The sequence below is a fragment of the Eumetopias jubatus genome, unplaced genomic scaffold, assembly GCF_037043125.1.
Source record: "Eumetopias jubatus isolate StellerSeaLion01/CBP00866 unplaced genomic scaffold, mEumJub1_p1.0 scaffold_7, whole genome shotgun sequence".
NCBI lineage: Eukaryota > Metazoa > Chordata > Mammalia > Carnivora > Otariidae > Eumetopias > Eumetopias jubatus.
In genome coordinates, this window is record NW_028274813.1 from 83,733,440 (window position 1) to 83,758,430 (window position 24,991).

Sequence of the window (24,991 nt, forward strand, 5' to 3'; positions counted from 1 at the left end):
TAGTGGCAAGACATTAATACAGAGTTTTACAAATAGAGTTGTGGGGGCGTCTGAGTGGCTCAGTCAGTTAAGCAGCTGCCTTTGGCTCAGGTCATGATCCTGGGGTCTGGGGATCCAGCCCCACATCAGGCTCCTGCTCAATGGGGAGCCTGCTTCTCTCTCTCTCTCTCTCTCTCTCTCCCCCCCTCCCCCCACTGATTCTCTCTCTCACTCTTTTTTTTTTTCCTCTCTCACTCTTTCTCAAATAAATAAATAAAATCTTAAAACAAATACAGAGTTGTGGTAGGTGCTATAAAGAAATACAGGGCACTATGAGAGCATATTATGAGGAGACCTCATCTGATCCTTGGGGGTTAAAAAATGTTTCTTGAGGAAGTGACATAAGCTTACGCATGAAGGGTGGGTGAATAGCAGTTAGGTTTGAGTCCTCTGGGAAGATCTTAGCAAAGGGTAAGGAACATGATTATGTGGGCTTGAGATAGGAGGCAGCAAGAGGGAATGATATTTCTTAATGAACATTGATAACATTCTGTCACATTTACGTCCTCTTTTTCCATCTTCACCTCTCAACATTTTAAAACATGCTTTTAATCATATTACTATGCTGGTTAAGAAACTTTTAGAGCTCCTCTGAGTAGATTTTTGGCTTCATGAAGGTAGGACTTTTTGCCACTTTTAATTCCTTACCTTAGTTCATGTTTTACATATTGGAGCTAGTCATACTTTGCCCCTAGATAGGGGTTGGTTTTAGTTGCAGTACTAAATGGTAGGCAAGAATGGGGTTGTGTATAAGATAGTATGATTCCCTCTTTTTTTCCAACTGCCTAGCACACAAGTTTATTGCACTATAGTGAAGGAGTTGGTTTTTTGTTTTTTTTTTTTTTGGTAAAAAGCCTGTTTTGTAACCTAGTCTGTATGTAGCTCTTATTCTAAGAATGGTTTTTATTGTGTTGACTTAAGAATACTGTAAATAAGGGCATAAGCCCGGGGATTTTGGGGTGTGTGTGGTGATGGCTTTGTCTAAAGATTTAAGATGATGAAGACCAAAGATTTTAATCACTTGAGAGAGGTATGTCACTACTGTAGATATTGGAACTGAGTAGGTGGGATCTGAGTAGATTGGATAAGGAATATAGTTTGTTTTGTTGGTGGATTCTGTTAAGTTGTGCCAACTTTCAGAATTCTAGTGTAGACATCTGAACAGTGAAAGAAGTGCCAGTCTTTGCCCTATCCTCAGCACATACAAGGCATTCAAATATTGAATAGGAAAAAGTGTGCATGTAGGTGGAATAGGGACTATGTGTTTATAGAGCAATCTTGGATCAAAATTGTGTTTATATTTCATGCATTCTCTATCCCTACCTCTCTCTCTCTCTTTTTTTTTAAAGATTTTATTTATTTATTTGACAGAGAGACACAGCAAGAGAGGGAACACAAGTGGGGGAGAGGGACAAGCAGGTTTCCTGCTGAGCAGGGAGTCTGATGCAGGGCTTGATCCCAGGACCCCGGGTTCATGACCTGAGCTGAAGGCAGACGCTTAACGACTGAACCACCCAGGCACCCCTCACCTTTCTTAAATTTAGTAAAATATCTTTGAAAGCTCAAACAAGGGAAACCAAGGGAAAGATTTTTATGTTAGGCTGATGAGCAGGGGTTAGCTATGCTAACTGCAACGAGAGAATTTTTTTTTCTTTTTTTTTAAGATTAAGAGAGTGAGAGCGCATGTACGCATGAGCAGGGGGAGGAGCAGAAGGAGAGGGAGATAATCTCCAAGCGACTCTAAGCTGAACCAGAGCCCTACTTGGGCTCCATCCCAGGACCCGGAGATCATGACCTGAGCTGAAACCAGGAGTCGGATACCTAACGGACTGAGCCACCGAGGCGCCCCTGAAATGAGAGAATTCTAATAGCTAGGTGAAATGCAGGAGTGTCAGCTTTAGCAGTTAGCTTGGCGTTTTAAAAACTTGGGTTATATAAGGATGCCTTTTATTTATTTTTAAACTATTTTAGAGAAAGCAAGATGGGGGAGGGGCCAAGGGAGGGAGAGAGAGAATCTCAAGCAGACTCTGTGTTGAACACAGAGCCAGATTTGGGGCTCGAACTCACCATCCTGAGATCATGACTTGAGTGGAAATCAAGAGTCCCACACTTAGGGCGCCTGGGTGGCTCAGTTGGTTAAGTGACTGCCTTCGGCTCAGGTCATGATCCTGGAGTCCCTGGATCAAGTCCCGCATCGGGCTCCCTGCTCAGCGGGGAGTCTACTTCTCCCTCTGACCCTCCCCCCATCTCATGTGCTTTCTCTCTCATTCTCTCTGTCTCTCAAATAAATAAAATCTTAAAAAAAAAAAAAGAGTCCCACACTTAACCAACTGTGCCACCCAGGTGCCCCTGGTGGTGGTTCTAAAAGATCTGGCATTTCATGTTTGCTTGGTGTAGGGGAAGAGTAGCAAAAGAAAATCTCCACTCTCCCTGTCCTCCAAGGTGTCCTCTGAGATTCTCCAATGAGAGATTTTATGTTAACTTGTCTCGTTTGGGATGCAGCTACCACTCAGTATGGTTGTTAACCAGTCATCAGTCATTTACATCTTAGAATCAGATGCTTTAATGCTAGGTCAACACATTTCTGTTTTTATTTTTGTATGAGGAAACCTTAGACCCTTGAGAAGAAGCATTCTTGGAAGAGGTGGGAGATTTTGACAAGGCAGGAAAAGAGGTTTTTGGGGTCAGGGAAGAGGAAGAAGGTGTTAAACTGGTGTTTTGGGGCACCTGGGTGGCTCAGTCGGTTGGGCATCTGCCTTTGGCTCAGGTCATGATCCCAGGGTCCTGGGATCGAGTCCCACATTGGGCTCCCTGCTCAGTGGGAGCCTGCTTCTCCCTCTCCTCCCTGCTTGTGCTCTCTCTGTCACTGTCTCTCTTTCGAAAATAAATAAAATCTTAAAAAAAACTGGTGTTTTGTCAGTTTTGCCTAGGATTTTGGGTATTATTCATTTGTTGCACTTGTGATGCTCTTGTTGACAGTGCCTGCTTGGGGGTTTCAGAGCAACTTCAGAAGTCTAGCCTAACATTTTCCAGTCCATACTAATTCCAGAAGTTTCTTCCCGTGGTGTGGCAGAGGAAGAGCAGAATGGAGGGAAACGAGACCCTTCTTCCTAATATCCCATCCAGCTCTGGTCAATTCTGTTGGATAAGCCTCTTCCTCTTGGCTCCTTTCTTTCAACCCCCTCATTCTCCTTCTTCATAGTGTTTTGCATTAGGTCACCTAGCAATTAATACTTCTCAGTACTTGCTAATTCTTTTAAGAGTGAAAGAATACACTTTGGAAACATGGACTACAATTTCTGCTCTTTCTATTTTGCCTCTTCTTTCTCATTTTAAACAACTCTCCCTTTTTACTACTTGAGTGTTAGCAGCTCAGAAGAAGGAGCAACTGGTAAGGGGTAGGGAAGAATAATAATTTTTGATGTTTGGGAGAAATACTGTTCGTTAACTTGTTCAGCAACTGCCTGACATAATATTCAGCAATTTTTTCTTTGCACTTCATAGCTTAAATATCTTGAACAAACAAAAATTCAAAACACAGGATCAAGGTATTAAAGATTAGATAATACTCCATCGTGCAAAAAATTCTTGTTTCCACGGTTTACTGTTTTATTAGGACATCTTTCATCTTTGTCAGGCAAATTAGTGGCAACTCTACCCTTCCTACTTGGTAGTGGAGTTTTCGGTCTCCTTCCTACTTTCCTAGTGTTCTTCGATCGTGGATGTTGCAGACTCGAGCACCCGTCTCTCAAAGTCTTTTCTTCAAGGTTTCCCGACGGTCTGGCGTTATCCAAACCTACATCACCTTGGGGAGAAGATCTCGGATTCTTTTGACGAGCTGGTGAAGCCCCCGGGGCTGTGGAGCCAGATGTGGGTGGGACTGGGTGCGGCAGGGGCGGGGCCGCTGAGAAGCCTGAGGGGAACGGTGCAGGACACAGTTGAGAAAGCCTTCGGGCAAAGGTTTCACAGTTTTCACGAAGCCTTCGTGTGCGAGGCTGAGGGAATTGGGGTGCCTTCTTCCTCCCCCGCCGTTCTTGATTCTGGAAGCTTCATTAGGCTTTTATCGGTTTCTTGGACCCGGAAAAGCAGCGGCTTGAGCTCCAGGGGCGGGTCCCAAGGGTCTTGTCGCTGCTCCCGGGCCGTTTGGCCTCCTGATGTTGGGGGAGGGGCGAGGGAGGCGCTGCTCGCGCCTCCTTTTGCGCTTGCGCGGCGGACTCTGAGCGGGTAGGAGCGCGTGCGCGGTGACGTGGACGTCCGGTGCGCGCGCAGGCTCTTCAGCTGGAGCGGACACACGGTGTGCGAACCGAACAGAATAACCCGCCCCCAGCGGGATGTGAAGGACTCCGGGTGAGGCCGACCACGCCCCGCACGGTAACTCTCGGGCCTGGGTGGAGGGCGTCGCTTTAGTACTGGCCCGATTAGAGTTTTTTGAGAGTTTGAAGTGCTTGTGGATTTGAACAGCGTGAGAAGCGTTCTGCTGTGCGATCTTCGCACGCCCCGGCCAGGCCGGGCCTTGCGCGGGGCTGCCTTTGGCGCGCGCCTGTGGCCCCCTGAGCGAGGCTGCGCATGTCACCTCGCGCGCGTCCCCGGCCTCACTTCCGCGTCGCGCAGCGAACTAACTGGGAACATCGACGCCAGAGGGAGAAGCCACGAGGCGGGCGGGGTGAGAAGCGCCCTTGGCGCGGCCCTGCCCTCGCGTGCGTGGGGTGCCGCACCGCATGGTACGATCCGCGTGATGACTTTCAGCACGGCCCGGGGCTTTAGGTCGAGAGCTGTGCTTGGGCGCTTTGCATTTTAGAGCTCAGGTCTCGGGGTTCCAAAACTCTGAGGGAAACGGTGCTGACGTCGCTTTTTAAGGAGCTGTGTGTAGCGTTTTGACACCTGTGTAAACGTCTCTTTTAGCATGTAATTTCCGGGCAAGTTGTTTGAGGCAGGACCGTGTGTGAGTTTAATAAAGGGGGGCGAGGAAGTGAGCCGTACAGGAGTGGGAACTTGGTAAACAAAGGACCGGTGGCTAGTAAGTGCAGAAATGAGGGCGGGGAAAACAGGTGGGAAGAGCAGGTGTTATTTTCTGTTTTCCTCTGTGGGCAGCCTTTGGCTAGTTCTCTGTTCATGAGGTTTCCCTCGTCTGTTAAATTGTCAAGTAGGTCTCTGACCTCAGTGGTAGGTGCGTCTGGGATATAACTAAATTTATTCGAACACCAGTAACCAGAGTTGAGGGATCTGTGTGCGAAGAGTATGGAGAAGTTAAGAGATCGTTTCAAACTGGGTTGAGAGTGGAAAGTGGTAATGTCTTCTTGTGAAGATTTTTGCTTTGCTTTTGGAACCCTGGGGATGCCTCCTCCTGGGGAGGGTGCAAACCGGGAGGGGTGAAAGAGGTCTTAAAAGAGGGGTGACTGATGGCAGAACAACGTGAGTGACCAAAGTACAGCTTTCTCTCAGAGAAGACCACCCTCAGGGTTCGCGTCGCTGGAGCAGACACGTGGATCAAGAGAACTCTCGAGCCCACCCGCGCGCCCCCGGTGGGTGATGTGAAGGTTCTCAGGCTTCTGCGGCGTAATCGCTGGCAAATACTGCCTGCTCTCCTTCTTTTTGGGCACGACGCCGCGGCTAGGCTGCAGGGAAAGTGCCTGGAGGCGGCGTGACGATTGCTGGGAAGGGGGCTGGCCCGAGAGGGCCGGGTGGCTAGGTCTGTAGTCTCCACGGTAACAGAATGCGACTGGATCCCGCCGAGCGTTCGGCAGGTTCCGGCCGACGGCACGTGATCTGTCGGGAGTCCTCTTCTCCGGAAGAGCTTTCCTTGCGGCATTTTTTCACGTGGTTGTCGGCCAGCTAGCCTCTGCAGTTAAAAAGCGGTGATTTGGGGCCCTTGATAGTCGACGGCGACTGCTCTTCCCGGCGACTCATAGGAACTAGCAGGAGGCCTTTTCGCTTACAAGGATATGGGATCAGTGCTGGTGCTTCTTGCTTCCATATGGTTATGTTTCCAGCGGTTGTGTGCGTAGAGTGGGTTGAGTTCACCTAACAAAAAACACATGCTTAGGACTTGAGGAAATTCAGTGCCCTGGGTTCTTTGCCATACTTATTCTAGGGTAGAGTGGCTGTTTGATTACTGTTTCTGCCATAAAAGTTAGTTCTTCAAATTCTTCTGTGCAACTACTGGGACCTGAGAGCTTGATTATCTCAAGTTATAGTTAAGGGACCATTCTTAGGAATAGAAAATGTTCCTGGAGTTAGTATTAACTAGTGCTATCTGGGACGAGAAAGGATGGGGCTTAATATCTTACGCAAATGCAGTTCTGTGCCTTAAAACCTAACGTATTTCAGGTAGTATTTTGAGATTTACTTTACAGGATTGTGGTGATTATAAAATGCTCAGGATGTTGTCTGGTCTAAAGTAAGTGCTTACTAATAGCATGTATCACTTAATTATGAAAATCAACCAAATGATTAAGAATTGGGTGTTTGGCTGTTTTACTGTTTTTGCCGCCATTTGCTGTCATGTTTTCTGATTATATACACATTCTGTTTTTCTTTTTTTAAAAAAATATTTTTAATTAATTTAATTGACAGCGCACACAGCAGGGGGAGGGGCAGAGGGAAAGGGAGCCCTGACGCGGGGCTCGATACCAGAACTGGGATCATGACCTGAGCCGAAGGCAGACGCTTAACTAAGTCTGAGCCACCCAGGTGCCCCCCAGATTCTGTTTTTCTTAAGATTTTTTGAATTTCTGGGCCCATTGTATATTGGTAAATACCGACACTCGAATGAACTCATTCTCTTAAAATTGTATTTCAGAAACTTAATTTAACTTAAACCATATTTTTGTAGTGAGTTTTTATTTTTTGTAGTGAATGATTATATTAAGGAACAAACTAACATCTTGGTGCCTACCATACCATAATGCATTTGTGATATGAAAGGTTACCGTTATTTTTTGCAACTTTGGAAACATTCAGAATAGGTTGACCAGCGTATGAATATTTTGTGTTTGTTTATTTTTTAAAAGATTTTATTTATTTGACAGAGAAAGACATAGCGAGAGAGGGAACACAAGCAGGGAGAGTGGGAGAGGGAGAAGCAGGCTTCCCACGGAGCAGGGAGCCTGATGTGGGGCTCGATCCCAGGACCCTGGGATCATGACCTGAGCCGAAGGCAGAAGCTTAACGACTGAGCCACCCAGGCGCCCCGTATTTTGTGTTTTTAAAGTAGTTATTTTGATGGGGCGCTTTTTTGGAGGGGGAAGTTGGGGGGGCAGGGAGCAGTACATGAATCATTGAATTAGGTAACTACCTAGTAAACTAAATAGTGTATTTTGTAAGTTGTATGAGGTCATGGCTTTAGTAGTTAAACATTTCCCAAAGAGGTCATTGGTGAAAAGACATTTAGAATAGGGACTCTGAAATTGTAACAATTTATGGCACTTGCCACATTATTTATCTGAAAACAGCATTCTCTCTCAAAGCGTGTGTGTGTGTGTGTGTGTGTGTGTGTGTGTGTTCTGATGGGATTTTTTTGGAATGTCAGTTATTTACCATCCACTAGTAAACTTACTTCCTTGGCTCATTATTATAGTTATATAGATAAATGCTTGATACTGAAAAGCTGAACCGAGATTTTTTAAATTTTAAGCTGTAAGTACCAAAACTGTGGTCTTCTTTAAAGCTTTTAGAGAGCCAAATACAAGGAATTTTTAGTATCTTGCTGGGAATAGATTTATTTCTTCATGAGTAACCTAACCCTTCCTAAAATACATCGGATTTTTGCAGTTGGTTAAAGCCTTTGACTTTATTTATTTATTTATTTGAGAGAGATAGAGAGCACGAGAGGGAAGAGGGTCAGAGGGAGAAGCAGACTCCCTGCTGAGCAGAGAGCCCGATGTGGGACTCGATCCTGGGACTCCAGGATCATGACCTGAGCCGAAGGCAGTCGCTTAACCAACTGAGCCACCCAGGCGCCCCAAAGCCTTTGACTTTTGAGTGTTGTTTGTGTGTCTGAAGTAGCTGAATATACTGAATTGACTATCCTCTTATTGTAAGATCCTATATAGATCCCAGAAGTGTAGGCATGCTTATAGTAAACTCTGCTTACAGATTATGGAGTAAGAACTCAATTTCTTGTTTCTATACTAGTAGCAGTATATAGTTCAAGAAGTAGAGATTGTTTTGGTCATAAGTTAGGTTTTTGGTTTTATGCATTTTCATCAACTTATGGAATAGTTTGGAGGGGTTTTTTAAAAAAGACCTTACACAAATCATAAGTCTGAGAGTTCTTTTTCCTGTCTTAATACACATTTTTACATTTTTTTTTAAAGTTGACATCTTTTTTATTTTTTAAAAGATTTTTAAAAAATTTTTTTTGTCAGAGAGAGAGAGCACAAGCAGGGGGAGCAGCAGGCAGAGCAGGTAGAGGGAGAAGCAGGCTCTCCGCCAAGCAAGGAGCCCGATGTGGGACTCGATCCCAGGACCCTGGGATCATGACCTGAGCCGAAGGCAGATGCTTAACCGACTGAGCCACCCAGGTGTCCCTACATTGTTTTTATATTTCTTATCTGTGCAGAGTTCAGATAGAACAGGCTGACTTTTCTGCACTTAATTTTTTTGTTTAGGCAAAAAGAAAAATTTGAAATATGTATGTATGAAGTTAGCATAAAATTTACTCTGTGCATTGTATAACATTAAATGGGATTTCTGTCAGTTGAATCTTTGACATTTCATAGATTTTTAAGAGTGCTTCTTATTTAGGAGGGGGTGGTACAGAGGGAGAGGGAGAATCTTAGGCAGGCTCCATGTCCAGCAGGAAGCCTCTTGGGCTCTGTCTGACAAACCTGAGATCCTGACCTGAGCTGAAATCAAGTCAGACGCTTGAGGGACTGAGCCACCTAGGTTCCTCTTAAGAGTGCTTTTTAAAGCATTGGTTAAAACTTCTTTGCTCTAGTTTTACCTCTAATCTGAAAATCAAGATTTTAATATTATAGAAGATAATGGTTAAGAAATTTTGAACTCTTTAATGTATTCATTGGTTTGGAATATCTAAAATTTTTTTCAGGTAGTTCTTTGCCACCTTGGTTATATTTAAATGTACTTTTTTTTTTAAAGATTTTATTTATCTATTCATGAGGGGGGGGGGAGCCAGAGGGAGAAGCAGACTCCCCGATGAGCAGGGAGCCTTTTAGGGACTTGATCCCAGGACCCTGGGATCATGACCTGAGCAGAAGGCAGATGCTTAACCACCTGAGCCACCAAGCTGTCCTATTTAAATGTACTTAAAAAGAATATTTTACGTAATTGCTTGCAAAAATAGTTGGTGGTTTGTGAGAAAAACTTTGAACTTTATGAACTAAGTACAGGATTTTGCGTTCTTTGAGTTATATGCCATTGTAGAGGTATTAGTTTTTGTGAACTCTCTAAGCTTTACTATTTATTTTTACATTTGCCTTACTTTTGATTTTTTTAAAGATTTTATTTATTTGAGAGAGAAAGAGAGCAAGCGAGGGAGAGAGCACAAGCAGGGGGGAGCGGCAGGCAGAGGGAGAGGGAGAAGCAGGCTCCCCGCTGAGCAGGGCTCCGGAATGGGGCTTGATCCCAGGACTCTGAAATCATGACCTGAGCGGAGGGTAGATACTTAACCCACTGAGCCACCCAGTTGCACCTTAATTTTGATTTCTTAGTCTGTTTAAATTTTGCTTTATCAATCTCTGATAGGTGTTGCCTAAACTTGTTAGTTTTAGGAAACAGTAAGCCTAATTGCCTTAAGCCTGAAGCAGCTTTTGGAAAGAATCACCCTAAATTTTCTCTCTTAAAAGCAAGCTCCAAATCGGAGAAGAGATTGTTTTTTTTTCATCTTTTCTGGGTATTATTGCTTTAGTGTAAGGAAGTAGATTTCTATTTTTACGCCTAGCCATGATAGGAAACAGTAGCCAACCTTTTTTGAAGTCTTGACTTTTAAAATATCTATTATCCTCAGGCTAATTGTGAATATTTTAAGTTTTGGAACTTTTTTTGGTCATGAGGTCAGTTCTCTAAAAAGAGGTAGGGTTCAGATCATATGATTTTGCTACTTGTCAGTAGCTCTGATGAAAGATAAAATTAGACTTTTTAATTAAAATGAGAACCAATAAAAGATGGATTTGATTAATCAAAATTACTGACCCACTTAAACAGGAATAGTGATGTAGCATCTTCCTTTTTGTGTAAAAGCTAATTGGGGATAACTTTATATCTTGTAGAATATTTAGGTAATTGAACACAGCAGTTGAATATAACAACCTGAGATTTCTTTATAACTTTTTATTGAGATATAAATCGCATAACATAAAATTTACCATTTTTAAGAGTACACTTCACTGGTTTTTAGTTCCTGAACATTTCTGTCACCCCCAAAAGAAACCTCATCCATACCCGTTAGCAGTTGTCCCAGTTATCCCTTTCTCCTCCTGGCAACCACTAATCTGCTTCCTGTCTCTACAGATTTACTTATTTTGGACATTACATATAAATGAAATCATACAGTGTATGTGGGATTTTTCATTATAACTTTAATAAAAATTAACCAATTTCGGGCACCTGGGTGGCTCAGTTGTTAAGTGTCTGCCTTTGGCTCAGGTCATGATCCCCCTGGGATCGAGTCCCTCATTGGGCTCCCTCCTTGGGTGGAAGCCTGCTTCTCCCTCTCCCACTCCCCCTGCTTGTGTTCCCTCTCTTGCTGCCTCTCTGTCAAATAAATACATAAAATCTTTAAAAAAAAGTTAACCAATTTTAACCCTTTTTTGAATAGGTTGTATGTTCACAAGGTAAAAATTTAGAACGTGTTTTCCCATTCTCCCAGTTTTCCCTCGATACAGCCAACACTTCTAGTTCCTTTCCTATCTTTATAAATAGTCTAGGGGTGCCTGGGTAGCTCACTTGGTTTGCTTTTCCTACTTTTATCCATTTTTTGTTACAGTACAGTACTGCAAATGTTTCCTTTTTTAGGGTTTTCTGAGTTTTTCTTTACTGTAGGAGTACAGTATATCATACATATAGCATCCAAAATATATTAATCAGCTGTTTATATTATGGTAAGCCTTCTATTAGCAGTAGACTATTAGTAATTAAGTTGTTGAGGAGTCAAAAGTTACATGTGGATTTTACCTGTGTGTGCAGGGAGGGGAGGTCTATGGTTCTAATAACCCCTGAGTTGTTCAGGGGTCAACTGTAATTAGATTAAAATGAAATTTTTATTTATTTATTTATGGGAAAGAATGCAGGGGGAAGAGCAGAGGGAGAGAGAGAATCCCAAGCAATCTGACTTGGAGCTCGATCTCATGACCCTGAGATCATGACCTGAGCTGAAATCAAGAGTTGGCTGCTTAACTGACTGAGCCACCCAGATTCCATCCTAAAATGAATTTTAAAATATATTAAATATTCTGGAGTGAATATCCTTAACAGTGATGAGAGAAAGGTAGAAGCAAAGTCTTCAAAGAGTTGAGGAATATATTTTGGGGATAACATCATTCTTGTATTTATAACAAAACAAACATTCACTTGATTAAAAGGGTTTTGTTTTTTGTTGCAGGCTGGGAAGGCCACTGTGACTATGTGGTGACTACAGTTACCTTATGACGGAGTTTCCCACTGGAATCATGGAGGAGAAACAGCAGATTATATTGGCTAATCAAGATGGTGGAACAATGGCAGGAGCAGCACCTACCTTTTTTGTCATCCTCAAACAGCCAGGAAATGGCAAAACTGATCAAGGAATTTTGGTTACTAATCGGGATGCCTGTGCTTTGGCTAGCAGTGTGTCATCACCAGGAAAATCTAAAGGGAAGATTTGTCTTCCAGCTGATTGTACTGTGGGAGGAATCACTGTCACCCTGGATAACAATAGTATGTGGAATGAATTCTATCATCGAAGCACAGAGATGATTCTGACCAAGCAGGGAAGACGCATGTTTCCGTATTGTCGTTACTGGATAACAGGTTTAGATTCAAATATGAAGTATATCCTTGTCATGGATATATCTCCTGTGGATAACCATCGTTATAAGTGGAATGGTCGCTGGTGGGAACCAAGTGGGAAGGCTGAGCCCCATGTTTTGGGGAGGGTTTTTATTCATCCAGAATCTCCTTCCACAGGTCATTATTGGATGCATCAACCAGTTTCTTTCTATAAACTCAAACTTACCAACAATACACTGGACCAAGAAGGGCATATCATCTTGCACTCTATGCATCGGTACCTGCCGAGGCTTCATTTGGTGCCTGCAGAAAAGGCTACTGAGGTGATACAGTTAAATGGCCCTGGTGTCCACACTTTTACCTTTCCACAGACTGAATTCTTTGCAGTAACAGCTTACCAGAACATTCAGATTACCCAGCTGAAAATAGATTATAATCCATTTGCTAAGGGCTTCCGGGATGATGGGCTGAATAGTAAGCCCCAAAGAGATGGAAAACAAAAGAACAGCTCTGACCAGGAAGGGAATAGTGTTCCCAGTTCTCCTGGTCAGCGGGTCCGTCTTACAGAAGGTGAGGGGTCAGAGATACAGCTAACTGATTCAGATCCTTTATCGAGGGGTCATGAAACGTCAGGCAAGTGTTTGGAGAAGCCTTCTCTCAGTATAAAACGGGACTTTCTTGGTTTCATGGATATTGATTCAGCCCTTGGTGAAGTTCCTCAACTGAAACAAGAGGTTTCTGAAAGGTAGGTAATAGCCTTTCTGTTCTTAGAGATAAAAGGAAATACTGGATTTATTTATTTATTTTTTAAAGATTTTATTTATTTGAGAGAGAATGAGAGCACGAGAGGGAAGAGGGTCAGAGGGAGAAGCAGACTTCCTGCTGAGCCGGGAGCCCGATGTGGGACTCGGTCCCGGGACTCCAGGATCATGACCTGAGCTGAAGGCAGTCGCTTAACCCACTGAGCCACCCAGGCGCCCTTCCGCGGGAAGCCTGCTTCTCCCTTTCCCACTCCCCCTGCTTGTGTTCCCTCTCTCACTGTGTCTCTCTCTGTCAAATAAATCAATAAAATCTTAAAAAACAAAACAAAACAAGATTGAGAGGAAGGTGTAGAGATTTCCCACATAACCTCTGCTGCCACGCATACATTGCATCCCCCACTATTAACACCCTCCACAAGAGTAATATATTCGTTACAATTTATAAACCATTGTTGACACATCATAATCATCTGAAGTCCATAGATTAGGTTAGGGTTCATTTTTAGTGTTTCATATTCTATGAGTTTGGACAAATGTGTAATGATCTATATGTACCATTATAGAATTATACAGTATTTTCATTGCCTAAAAATTCTCTGCTCTGTTAATCCTTCCCCTCCCTCCCCAACCTCTGGCAACTTCTGATCTTTTTATTGTCTCTATAGCTTTGCCTGGTACAGAATGTCATATAGTTGGAATCATACTGTATGTAACCTTTTCTCATTGACTTCTTTCACTTAGTAATTTGTATTCAAGTTTCCTTAATGTCTTCTCATGGCTTGGTAGCATATTTGTTTTTAGTGCTAAATAATACTCCATTGTCTGGGTGTACTGGACATCCATTATTTATCTATTCATCTACTAAAAGGCATCTTGGTTGTTTCCAAGTTTTGGCAATTATGAATAAAGCTCCCATAAACATTTGTGTTTAAGTTTTCAGATGGTTTGAGTAGATACCAAGGAGTGTGTTGCTAAATCGTATGGTAGGAGTATGTTTAGATTGGTAAAAAACATCCAAACTGTCTTTTAAAGTGGTTGAGCTATTTTGCATTCCAAGCAGTAGTGAATGAGAATTCCTGTTGCTCTACCTCCTTGTCACCATTTGATGTCAGTTTTCTGGATTTTGGCAGTTCTAATAGGTGTATAGTAGTATCTCATTATCTTTATTTGTAATTCCCCGATGACATGCAGTGTGGAGCATCTTTTTATACACTTAATTGCCATCTGTATTTTTTCTTTGGTGAGGTGTCTGTTAAGGTCTTTGGTCCATTTTTGTTGTTGTTGTTAAAGATTTTTTTTTTTAAAGATTTTATTTATTTATTTGAGAGGGAGAGAATGAGAGCACGAGAGCGAAGAGGGTCAGAGGGAGAAGCCGACTCCCCGCTGAGCAGGGAGCCCAATGCGGGACTCGATCCCGGGACTGCAGGATCATGACCTGAGCCGAAGGCAGTCGCTTAACCAACTGAGCCACCCAGGCGCCCGTTAAAGATTTTATTTATTTACTTAGCATAAGAGTGGGGGGAGGGACAGAAGGAGAGGGAGAAAGAGAATCTCAAGGAGGTACTTTTTGTTCTAAGTGCGGAGCCGGGAGCCCGGTGTGGGCCTTGATGGCACTACCTTGAGATCATGACCTGAGCTGAAGTGAAGAGTTGGCCGCTTAACCGCACTCAGGTGCCCCTTGTGGTCCATTTTTAAATTAGATTTTTTAAGTTTTAAGAGTTTTTTTTGTTGTGAATATTTTGGAAGAGCAGCCATCTGTCAGATTTGGCTTTTGCAGATGTTTTCTCCCAGTCTGTGGCTTCTCTTTTCATTCTCTTGATACTGTCTTTCACAGAGCAGTTTATTTTTATGAAGTTCAGCCTATTGATTATTTCTTTCATGGATCTTGCCTTTGGTGGCGTATTTAAAAAATCATTACCATACCTAAGGTCATGTAGGCTTTCTCCTGTGATCTCTTTTAGGAGTCTTACAGTTTAGTGTTTTACATTTCAGTTTATTATCCATTTTGATCCATTTATTTTTTGTGAAGGGTGGAAGGTGTGTGTCTAGATTCAGGTTTTTGCATGTGGGTGTCCTGCCATTCCAGTACCATTTGTTGAGAAGACGATCTTTGCTCTGTTGTATTGTCTTTTGCTCCTTTATCAAAGATCAGGTGATTATATTTATGGGGGGCTATTTCTGGCCTCCCTAGTCTGTTCCATTGACTTATTTGTCTATTCTTCGACCAGTACCTCACTGTGTTGGTTACTTTAACTTTATAGTAAGCTGAGGTTGGGAAGTGTTAGCCCCCCAACTTTGTACTTCTCCCTCCTTCAATATTGTGTTGGGTGCTGGCTATTCTGGGTCTTTTCCTTCTTCGTATGACCTCAGAATCAGCTTATCAGTATCCACAAATAACTTGCTGGGATTTTGATTGTGGTTACATTGAATCTACAGATAAGTTGGGAGGAACTGCCGACTTGACTATATTGAGTGTGTCTATGAACATGGAATCTCTTTCCATTTATTTAGCTTTTTAAAAATTTTTTTGGTTTTATGTAAATTCAAGTTAGTTAACATTATTTGGGGTAGAATTTAGTGATTCCTCAGTTGCATATAACACCTAGTGCTCGTTACATCAAGTGCTCTCCTTAATACCCATCACCCCACCCCCCACCCACATCTCGTCCAGCAGCCCTCAGTTTGTTTTCTATAGTTAAAGAGTTTCTTTCTTTCTTTTTTTTTTTTTAAAGATTTTATTTATTTGAGAGAGAGAGAGTACATGAGAGGGGGGAAGGTTAGAGGGAGAAGCAGACTCCCCACCGAGCAGGGAGCCTGATGCGGGACCCGATCGCGGGACTCCAGGATCATGACCTGAGCCGAAGGCAGTCACTTAACCAACTGAGCCACCCAGGCGCCCATATAGTTAAGAGTTTCTTAGGGTTTGCCTCCCTCTGTTTTTATCTTATTTTATTTTTCCTTCTCTTCCCCTATGTTCATCAGTTTTGTTTCTTAAATTCCACCTATGAGTGAAATCATATGGTGTTTGTCTTTCTCTGACTTATTTCACTTAGCTTTTAATTTGCTCTTAGTTCCATCCACTATGTTGTAAATGGCAATATTTCATTCTTTTTTATGGCTGAATAATATTCCAGAATGTGTGTGTGTGTGTGTGTGTGTGTGTGTGTGTGTGTGTGTATGTGTATCACATCTTTATCTGTTTAGTTCTTTAATTTCTTTTATCTGAGTTTTATCATTTGCCTCATGTAGATCTTGTACTATTTTTTTTTGTTTGTGGCTTTTTTTGAGCTCTGTGCCCAATGTGGGGCTTGAACACATGACCTCGAGTTCAAGAGTAGTATGCTCTACTGACTAAGCCAGCCAGGTGCCCGATCCTATACATATTTTGTGAAATTTATACTTAGGCATTTCATTTTTTTGGGTGATAATACACATAGTATTGTGTTTTTAACTTGCAGTTCTTTTTAACTTCAAATCCACGTGTTCATTGATGGTATATAGGAAAGTGATTGACTTTTGTATATTAAACTTATTTTCTGCAGTGTTGCTATAATAGCCTGTTAGTTCCAGAACCTTTTTTGTCAACCTTCTGGATTTTCTACCTAGATGATCATGTCATTTGTGAACAAAAACAGTTTTATTTCTTTTTCCCCAACCAATCTGTATTCCTTTTATTTCCTTTTCTTGTTTTATTGTATTAACTAGGATTTCCAGTATGGTGATGAACAGGAGCGTGAGAGGAGCCTTGTTTCTGATCTTACTGGGAAAGCTTCTGCTTTCTTACCATTAAGTATGATGTTAGCTTTAAGTGTTTTTTAGTTATTCTCAGTCGAGTTGAGGAAATTCCCTTCTTTTCTTAGTTTAACTGAGTTTTTATTGTAAGTGGGTGGTGGATTTTGTCAGATGTTTTTTCTGACTTATTTATATGATCATGTAATTTTTTTCCTTTTAAGGCTGCTAATATGATGGATTACATTAATTGATTTTTGAATGTTGAAGCAGCCTTGCATACCTGGGATAAATCCCATTTGGTAAAGGTGTATAATTCTTTTTATATGTTGTTGGATTCAATTTGCTATTGTTTTGTTATCATTTTCTTGTAATGTCTTTGGTTTTGGTATTAGGGTAATGCTGGCTTTGTAGAATGAGTTAAGAAGTACTCTCTCTACTTAAATTTTTTGAGGGCGCCTGGGTGGCTCAGTTGGTTAAGCGACTGCCTTCAGCTCAGGTCATGATCCTGGAGTCCCGGGATCGAGTCCCGCATCGGGCTCCCTGCTCGGCGGGGAGTCTGCTTCTCCCTCTGACCCTCTTCCCTCTCGTGCTCTCTCTCTATCTCATTCTCTCTCTCAAATAAATAAATAAAATCTATAAAAAAAAATAAAAAAAAAATTTTTTTGAAAGGTTGTAGAGAATTGATATAATTGCTTCCTTAAATGTTTGGGAGAATTCACTAGTGAACCCATCTGGGCCTGGTGCTTTCTGTTTTGGAAGGTTATTAGTTATTGATTCAATTTTTTTAGTAGATATAGCCCTATTGTGATTGCCTGCTTCTTGCTTAGTTTTGGCAGTTTGTTTTTTTCAGGGAATTGTCCATTTCATCTGGTTTGTCAACTTTATGGACAAAGAATTGTTGATAGTATTCCTTTATTATTTTCTTTCTTTCTTTCTTTTTTTAAAGATTTTATGTTTTTGGGATAGAGAGGAGAGAGAGAGAGAGCACACGAGCTGGGGGGAGGGGCAGAGGAAGAGGGAGAAGCAGGCTCTCTGCTGAGCAGGGAGCCCAATGTGGGGCTTGATCCCAGGACCCCAGGAGTGTGACCTAATCCAAAGGCAGATGCTCAACCGACTGAGCCACCCAGCTGTCACTCCTTTATTATTTTCTTGATGTCCATGGGATCTATAGTGATACCCCTCTGATAACATTATCACATTATATACTTTTTTTTTAAAAGATTCTATTTGAGAGAAAATGTGTGTGTACGCACGCCTGCATGTGCTAGCAGAATGAGTAGAGAGGGAGGGATTGGGATAAGCAGATTGTGCTGAGTGCGGAGCCTGATACGGGGCTTGATCACGGGACCCTGATATCATGACCTGAGCCCAAACCAAGAGTTGGATGCTTGATTGACTGAGCTACCCAGGCACTCCTATATATTTGATTAATTTGTGTCCTCTTTTTTTTTTTATAAGCCTGGCTAGAGGCTTATTGATTTTTTTTTAAAAGATACTATTTTTAAGTAATCTCTGCACCCAAGGTGAGACTTGAACCCACAACCCTGAGATTCAGAAGTCACATGCTTTACCTACTGAGCCAGCCAGCTGCCCCTAGAGCCTTATTGATTTTATTGATCTTTTCAAAGTAGCAGCTTTTGGATATTTCTGTTCGCTTAGGTCAGTTAGGCTCTGATAAAACCCTAGCAGGTTAGGCTCTTGTTAACTACTTTCCCTAGAGGTCAGGCCTCATTGTTAGGAACAGAGTGCTTCCCCCTGCCCTGCTGGTTTTTGTTTTTGTTTTTGTTTTCCATGAGGAGATATCTACTGTGAGAACCTGGTCTAGCTCCTGGGGATAAAACTCATAAAAAGTGAGAGAGATCTTCTTTCCACTGGAGTTTTTAACTTTCAGACTTACTAACACTGAGCTTCTAGCAATTTGTCATTTACAATTCAGGTTTTTCTACCCTGGCTGGCACTGGTTCCTAAGATGGTTTTTACTTGTTAGTCTCTGGTGCACTAAAGCCAGGACCCCCTTGTATTCCACCTGTCTATCTCAGTAGTTTGCACTGTGTCTTCACCTATCTTACAGATCCAGGAAAAGTTGATTTTTCAGTCTGTTTAGCATTTTACTTGCTTAGGACATAGTGGCAACTTCCAAGCTTCTTCCATGTGGAACTAGAAATCAGAAACTTGCCTTATTTGGAATGTTAGAACACAAGTGCGGCAGAACTAAATCCCAGCCCAGTACTTTTCCTTTTCCTTCTTACTTAATTTGTATCTCGTTAACTATTGCTATTCTTTGAGTTTGGAATCCTCATGCGCATGAGTTCCCCTTGACTTGTTTATGGACAAGTTAGTGCTTCGCTTTTTCTAAAGGACGTTTTTGGAGTGAGTGCTCTTTTCAATTTTTGCTTATCACTGTAGTTTTTTTTTTTTTAATTTTATATTTTGACAGAGAGGGACAGCAGGAGAGGGAACACAAGCAGGGGGAGTGGGAGACGGAGAAGCAGGCTTCCCGTCGAGCAGTCTCCAAGGCGGGGCTCAATCCCAGGACCCTGGGATCATGACCTGAGGCAAAGGCAGATGCTTTACGACTGAGCCACCCATGCGCCCCAAAAAGCACTCTTCTCTGAAATCTATGAGTTATTGTCAGACTGGATAAAAAAACTACATCCAACGATATGCTGTTTTCTAGAGAAACACTATAGATTGAGAGACACAAATCGGTCAAAAGAAAAAATAATGGGAAAAGATACTGCATCTGAACAGTAACCATAAGAGAATTGGCTATACTAATATCAGACTCTAGTATTTTTTTAATAGTTGTAACTAGTGAATGTCATCTATAACTGATTTTCCAACCATAGTCTAATCATCTTTATTACTCAACACAAAAAATATTTGAACAGTTCACTATCAGTATTTTTAAGCTCATTATCCAGAAGGAGTTTAATCTATCCTTAGATAATGGAGAATTTATTTTTATTACTTTTATTTGTTTACTATTATTATTTTTAAAAGATTTTATTTATTTATTTGACAGAGAAAGGCACAGTGAGAGAGGGAACACAAGCAGGGGGAGTGGGAGAGGGGAGAAGCAGGCTCCCTGAGGAGCGGGGAGAAACAGGCTCCCTGAGGAGCAGGGAGCCCAACGCGGGGCTCGATCCCAGGACACTGGGCTCATGACCCCAGCTGAAGGCAGACGGTTTAACGACCGAGCCACCCGGGTGCCCCATATTACGTTTATTTATTTATTTTAGAGAGACTGCGAGAGTGCATGGGTGCTTGTGAGCCTAAGTTGGGGGGATGGGCAGAGGGAGAAGGAGAGAATCCTCAATCCTCGAGCAGACTACCTGCCTTACACGGAGCTCTTGATCCCAGGACCTTGAGATCATGACCTGAGCGAAAATCAAGGGTGTCGTGTTGGACATTTAGCTGACTTAGCCACCCAGGCGCCCCAGAGAATTTATTTTTAAAATTACCTTGGAGGCCAGGGTGAGAAGGAGTTTGTTAGCTGAAAGGGTCAGGTGTATTTCTTTGTTACAGAAAGCAGTTTTTTGGTGTTAATGTGGTTGAGTTTTTTGATCTTAATGGATCAAGAAAATGGTTCAGATTTACAAATGCATAATCTGTCACTAAAAGGAAAAAAAAAGGAACAACTTGAAGTGCATGCTCCAAGAAATAGCATTATTTTCAGTTGTGAAAATGGTGTTTAGCTATATGCAAACTTTGTCTCCAAATGCTTGTTTTAGGAGCTCAGATTATTTTTAGGCAGGTGTTGGCTATATCTGGCCTACAGCCTGTTTTGTATGTACATAAGAATATTTAAAAGGGACTATATGTGAGGCCTGCATAGCCTTAAAATATTTACTATCTTCTTCTCTACAGAAAAAGTTTGCCAATCTCCTATTTGTTGATTTAAAAGTTTTTTAAAAATCATACATATATATTTTAATTCCTTGGCTCTTTTCTGCTCAGTCCACTGAAATATGATTACATTGCTGGGGCATAGAATTGCTGTATTTTAGTTTTAGTAGATAGATAGTGCCAGAATTTTTCAAAATGATTATACTAATTTATACTTCTACCAACAATGTACAGGAGTCCTCTTCCACATCTTTGTCAACACATAGTCTTCTTTGTTTTTATCTGTTTTGGTTTCACAGATTTTTGAGGCAGCTAATTCCATTAATGGATCACTGCTTATTTTGTGTAAGTTGAAATTTGTATCTTTTTATCATTGTGCTCCCTTTTTTGTAAGTTTGCCCCCACTTTTACTTTTTCTTCTTAAGGTGATTGTAGTTGTAGAGGGCACAATCAACCCATACTCTCTTTGACGTGACGGTCCTTTAAACATTTGGACAAAAAATTCTTTATATCCCGCCTAGAGTTCAGTTCTCCTTTATTTAGGCATTAACTAAACGTGACTGACCATCTTTTGTTGTTTTCAGGTGCTTTTCTAGGCCCCAGCCAAAATAACTCTTGCCTTAATGATATTACTTTCTATATAATTCCAACCTTAAACACTCACAGATCCTTCAACTTTTCCAAGTATGGCATAGTTTTTATTTGTTTTTACATTTGATTGGCTAATTGAACACTGACATGGGTGTACCTGGAATCACTGGCACGTATATTTTTCCCCAAGAAATGGGAAAAGGTAGGATCCTGGGATCATGACCTGAGCCGAAGTCATTCATTACCTTTTTTCCCCCACATCAGAATGCAAGTGAGAATGACATTATTATAGAGAAGAACCATTCTGACTTAATAGGAAAGAAAAGATTAAGTCACAAATATCAAAATTAGAAATATATGAAATGGTTTTTAATAAAGATTTTTTATTTATTTGAGAGAGAGAATGAGATAGAGCATGAGAGGGGGGAGGGTCAGAGGGAGAAGCAGACTCCCTGCTGAGCAGGGAGCCCGATGCAGGACTCCAGGATCATGACCTGAGCCAAAGGCAGTCACCTAACCAACTGAGCCACCCAGGTGCTCTATGAAATGGTTTTGTGAAATAGTGTTCTGTAGTCCAGAATCCCTTTTTATTTATTTTATTATTTTTTTAAGATTTTTATTTATTTATTTGACAGAGAGAGACACAGCGAGAGAGGGAACACAAGCAGGGGGAGTGGGAGAGGGAGAAGCAGGCTCCCTGCCCGATTTGGGGCTTGATCCCAGGACCCTGGGATCATGACCTGAGTTGAAGGCAGACGCTTAATAACTGAGCCACCCAGGCGCCCCTTAAAAAGACTTTATCTATCTATCTATCTATCTATCTATCTATCTATCTATCTACCTATCTATCTATCTATGCCAGAGAGAGAAAGAGAGCAAGAGAGCACGAGTAGGGGGAGTGGCAGGCAGAGGGAGGAGGAGGCTCCCCGTTGAGCAAGGAGCCTGACCAGGACTCCATCCCAGGACCCTGGGATCATGACCTGAGCTGAAGACAGGCACTTAACCAACTGAACCACCCAGGCATCCCTAGAATCCTTTTTTAATCGCAACAGTGAACATCATATGTTAAGCATTTTCAAAGGGCCGTTTGGTATCCATAAAATGAATTTAATCAGGCCTCTTGATGGACCTTGAGATTGTTCGTTTGACTATAACAAATGTAGCAGTAAAATTTCTCATGCACGTGTTCTTGGACACTTTTCCAAATACAAAGATTTCATAGGAATGGAACTGCCTGAATCAAAGGGTACACAGGTTTTAAAATTTGATTAATTGCCAAATTCGATAACAAGTTTAAAACCACTTACATCTCCACCCTTAGTATATGAGCATAATGACTTCTGTACTATCTCTTTTGCTAACATGGTGGTCCAAAACATCATCCCCACTGCATACCATCTAACTGGTTTCCCAGTTGCTTCTCTTCCCCCCCCCCCGCCCCGCAATCCATGCTCTACTTAGCCGAATGAGTGTTCTTTGAAAAATGTGAATTAGATTATGTCATTCTTCTCTTAAAACCCTTCAGTGGCTTACTTTTTTTTTTTTTTTTTTAAAGATTTTATTTATTTGACAGAGACACAGTCAGAGAGGGAACACAAGCAGGGGGAGTGAGAGAGGGAGAAGCAGGCTTCCCCCTGAGGAGGGAGCCCATTGGCGGGGCTTGATCCCAGGACCCAAGGATCATGACCTGAGCTGAAGGCAGACGCTTAATGGCTCAGCCACCCAGGCGCCCCCAGTGGCTTACTATTATACTTTAAAGGCTCCTTGCCTTTTATCTCTTTGGACTTAATCTTGTACCATACTTTTCTGAGTGTGCTACATTTCAGCCACCTCAGTTCACCCCGTTTCTCTTCAAATTGCCTTTGCTTTTTTTTTTTAATTTAAAGATTTTATTTATTTGTTTGACAGAGAGAGCACAAGCAGGGGGAGCAGGAGAGGGAGAAGCAGGCTCCCCGCTGAGCAGGGAGCCTGCTGTGGGGCTCTATCCTGGGACCCTGGGATCATGATCTGAGCTGAAGGCAGACCTTAACCCACTGAGCCACCCAGGTGTCCATTCCCTCTGCTTTTAATGCCTTAAGTGTTTCTGCATATTTTTATACTGTTGGTACCCCCTCATCATTCAGGTCTAGTCTCATACTTATTTTTTTAGATCGATTATCTTATTTTTAGTGAATTTCTCTGTTTTGGTCTTTTAGGGTTTTTTTATAGCATTCATCAACTATCATCTTATTGGGTTGGCTAGTATATACTCTGCCCTTCTTACTAGCTTATAAGCTTTGTGAGAGTAAGGATCTTGTTTTACCTGGTACTGATTCCTCAGTCCTAGAGTGATTTTTCCATAAATAGATAGTAAATATTTGAATTTGTGTACTTTAACCAAAACCTGAATAGTGTCAGTGAAATGAAACTTCTGGAATATTAGAAATACCATTTGTGAACACTCAGATTTGATTTTTCATTACCTTGAGTAATTAGCAGTAAATCTTTAACTTGTCATTTAATTCGGTGTGTTTCTGTCTAAGATTATGATATATTTCAGCATAGTTTTAGGGGAGAGTATTTTATTTATCCTTTGGAAATTAGAGTTTCTTATTAGTGAGAGATGGTGCTTTTACATTATTCTCTTTCCAGGATCTTCAGTTTCTTTCTACTTCTACCATTTCTTTTTTTCTTTGCTTTTCTTTTTTTTTTTAAGACGACTTAGTTGTCTTTTTCCATTATCATTTACTCCGCCTTCCCTTCTCTTATTTACGGCCAGTGTTCTTTTTTTTTTCAAAGATTTTTTTTTATTTATTTGCTAGAGACACAGCGAGAGAGGGGACATAAGCGGGGGGAGTGGGAGAGGGAGAAGCAGGCTTCCCACTGAACAGGGAGCCTGATGCGGGGCTTGATCCCAGGACCCTGGGGTCACGACCCAAGCCGAAGACAGAAGCTTAACTACTGAGCCACCCAGGCGCCCCCTTCTAGTGTTGTTGAATGAGTAATCCTCACCCATTGCTTGAGTTTTCTCACTTATTTCTTTCTTAATATCCCCTGCAGTCTGCCTTTCCTGGTCACATTACTGTACTTGTTCTCTTGAAGGTCATGTGTGATCCACGTAACAGATTGATCAGCCTGTTTATGTCCTTATTACCAGTATTCTGACATTAGTTGGCAAATAAAGTCCTTCATTTTTTTTTTTTTTAAGATTTTATTATTTATTTGAGAGAGAGAGGAGAGACAGTGAGAGAGTGCAAGCGGGGAGGAGAGGGAGAAGCGAGTAGGGCTCGATCCCAGGATGCTGGGATCATGACCTGAGCCAAAGGCAGACGCTTAACCGACTGAGCCACCAGGCACCCCATGACTAGAAATTACTTACATTTAAGCTAAATCTATGCATGAAGCCAAGAGAACCAACGATGCCAGATACTGAGTTTCTATTGCACTGTCTTTTGAACACCCAGCAGGAGTGAGCTGCTGAGGGCAGATACCATGCAGTGCGAATCTGTTATATTTCTCTCTTTAGTCTCTCCTGCATAGTGCCACCAAATTTAACTTTTTTTTTTTTTTTAAAGATTTTATTTATTTATTCATGAGAGACAGGGAGAGAGAGAGAGAGAAGCAGAGGGAGAAGCAGGCTCCCAAGGAGCAGGGAGCCCGATGTGGGACTCGATCCCAGGACCCCGGGATCATGACCTGAGCCGAAGGCAGACGCTTAACCATCTGAGCCACCCAGGCGCCCCCAAATTTAACTTTTTAACACTTTTTTTCTTTACCTTTTCTCTGTTTCAACATTCATTTTCTCTCTATTTTTGTGTGACTTACTAAATTGAAATGTGATACATATCATACGTACAGTACAGCTAGATGAATTTACACAATTTGAACATAATCATATAACCAGCATTAATATCACAAAAAAAATACATCAGCACACCAGGAGCCCCTCTAAAGACTTCTTTCAGTTGTCCTTCCTTCCTCCCCAAGAGGATGAACATTATCTTCTAATGTTACACATATTTTGCCTCCTTTAATGTAAAAGGAATAATACAGTATTCTTCTGTGTTTGCCATTTTTAGCTTTACATTGTAAGA

The 24,991-nt window shown here is 41.8% G+C and overlaps 1 protein-coding gene and 1 non-coding gene across 11 annotated transcripts in view; one reads left to right on the forward strand and one right to left on the reverse strand.

Moving 5' to 3' along the window:
• Nucleotides 1-4,330: 4,330 nt before the first annotated feature.
• Nucleotides 4,331-24,991, forward strand: part of MGA (MAX dimerization protein MGA) — a 100,577-nt gene continuing 79,916 nt past the window's right edge. For 9 of the 10 annotated variants that reach the window (XM_028094448.2, XM_028094454.2, XM_028094455.2 and 6 more), the window contains exons 1-2: nt 4,331-4,410; nt 11,600-12,730. In XM_028094448.2, the coding sequence (XP_027950249.1) occupies nt 11,643-12,730 (1,088 nt within the window). In that variant the 5' untranslated portion in view covers nt 4,331-4,410; nt 11,600-11,642. Of the gene's footprint in view, nt 4,411-4,671; nt 4,761-11,599; nt 12,731-24,991 lie in introns of those variants that run through there. The other variant, XM_028094449.2, reaches the window with a different exon arrangement.
• On the reverse strand, nt 24,270-24,399 carry LOC114201681 (small nucleolar RNA SNORA8). Its single transcript, XR_003607684.1, has one exon. It is a non-coding gene; the product is annotated as a small nucleolar RNA SNORA8 (small nucleolar RNA).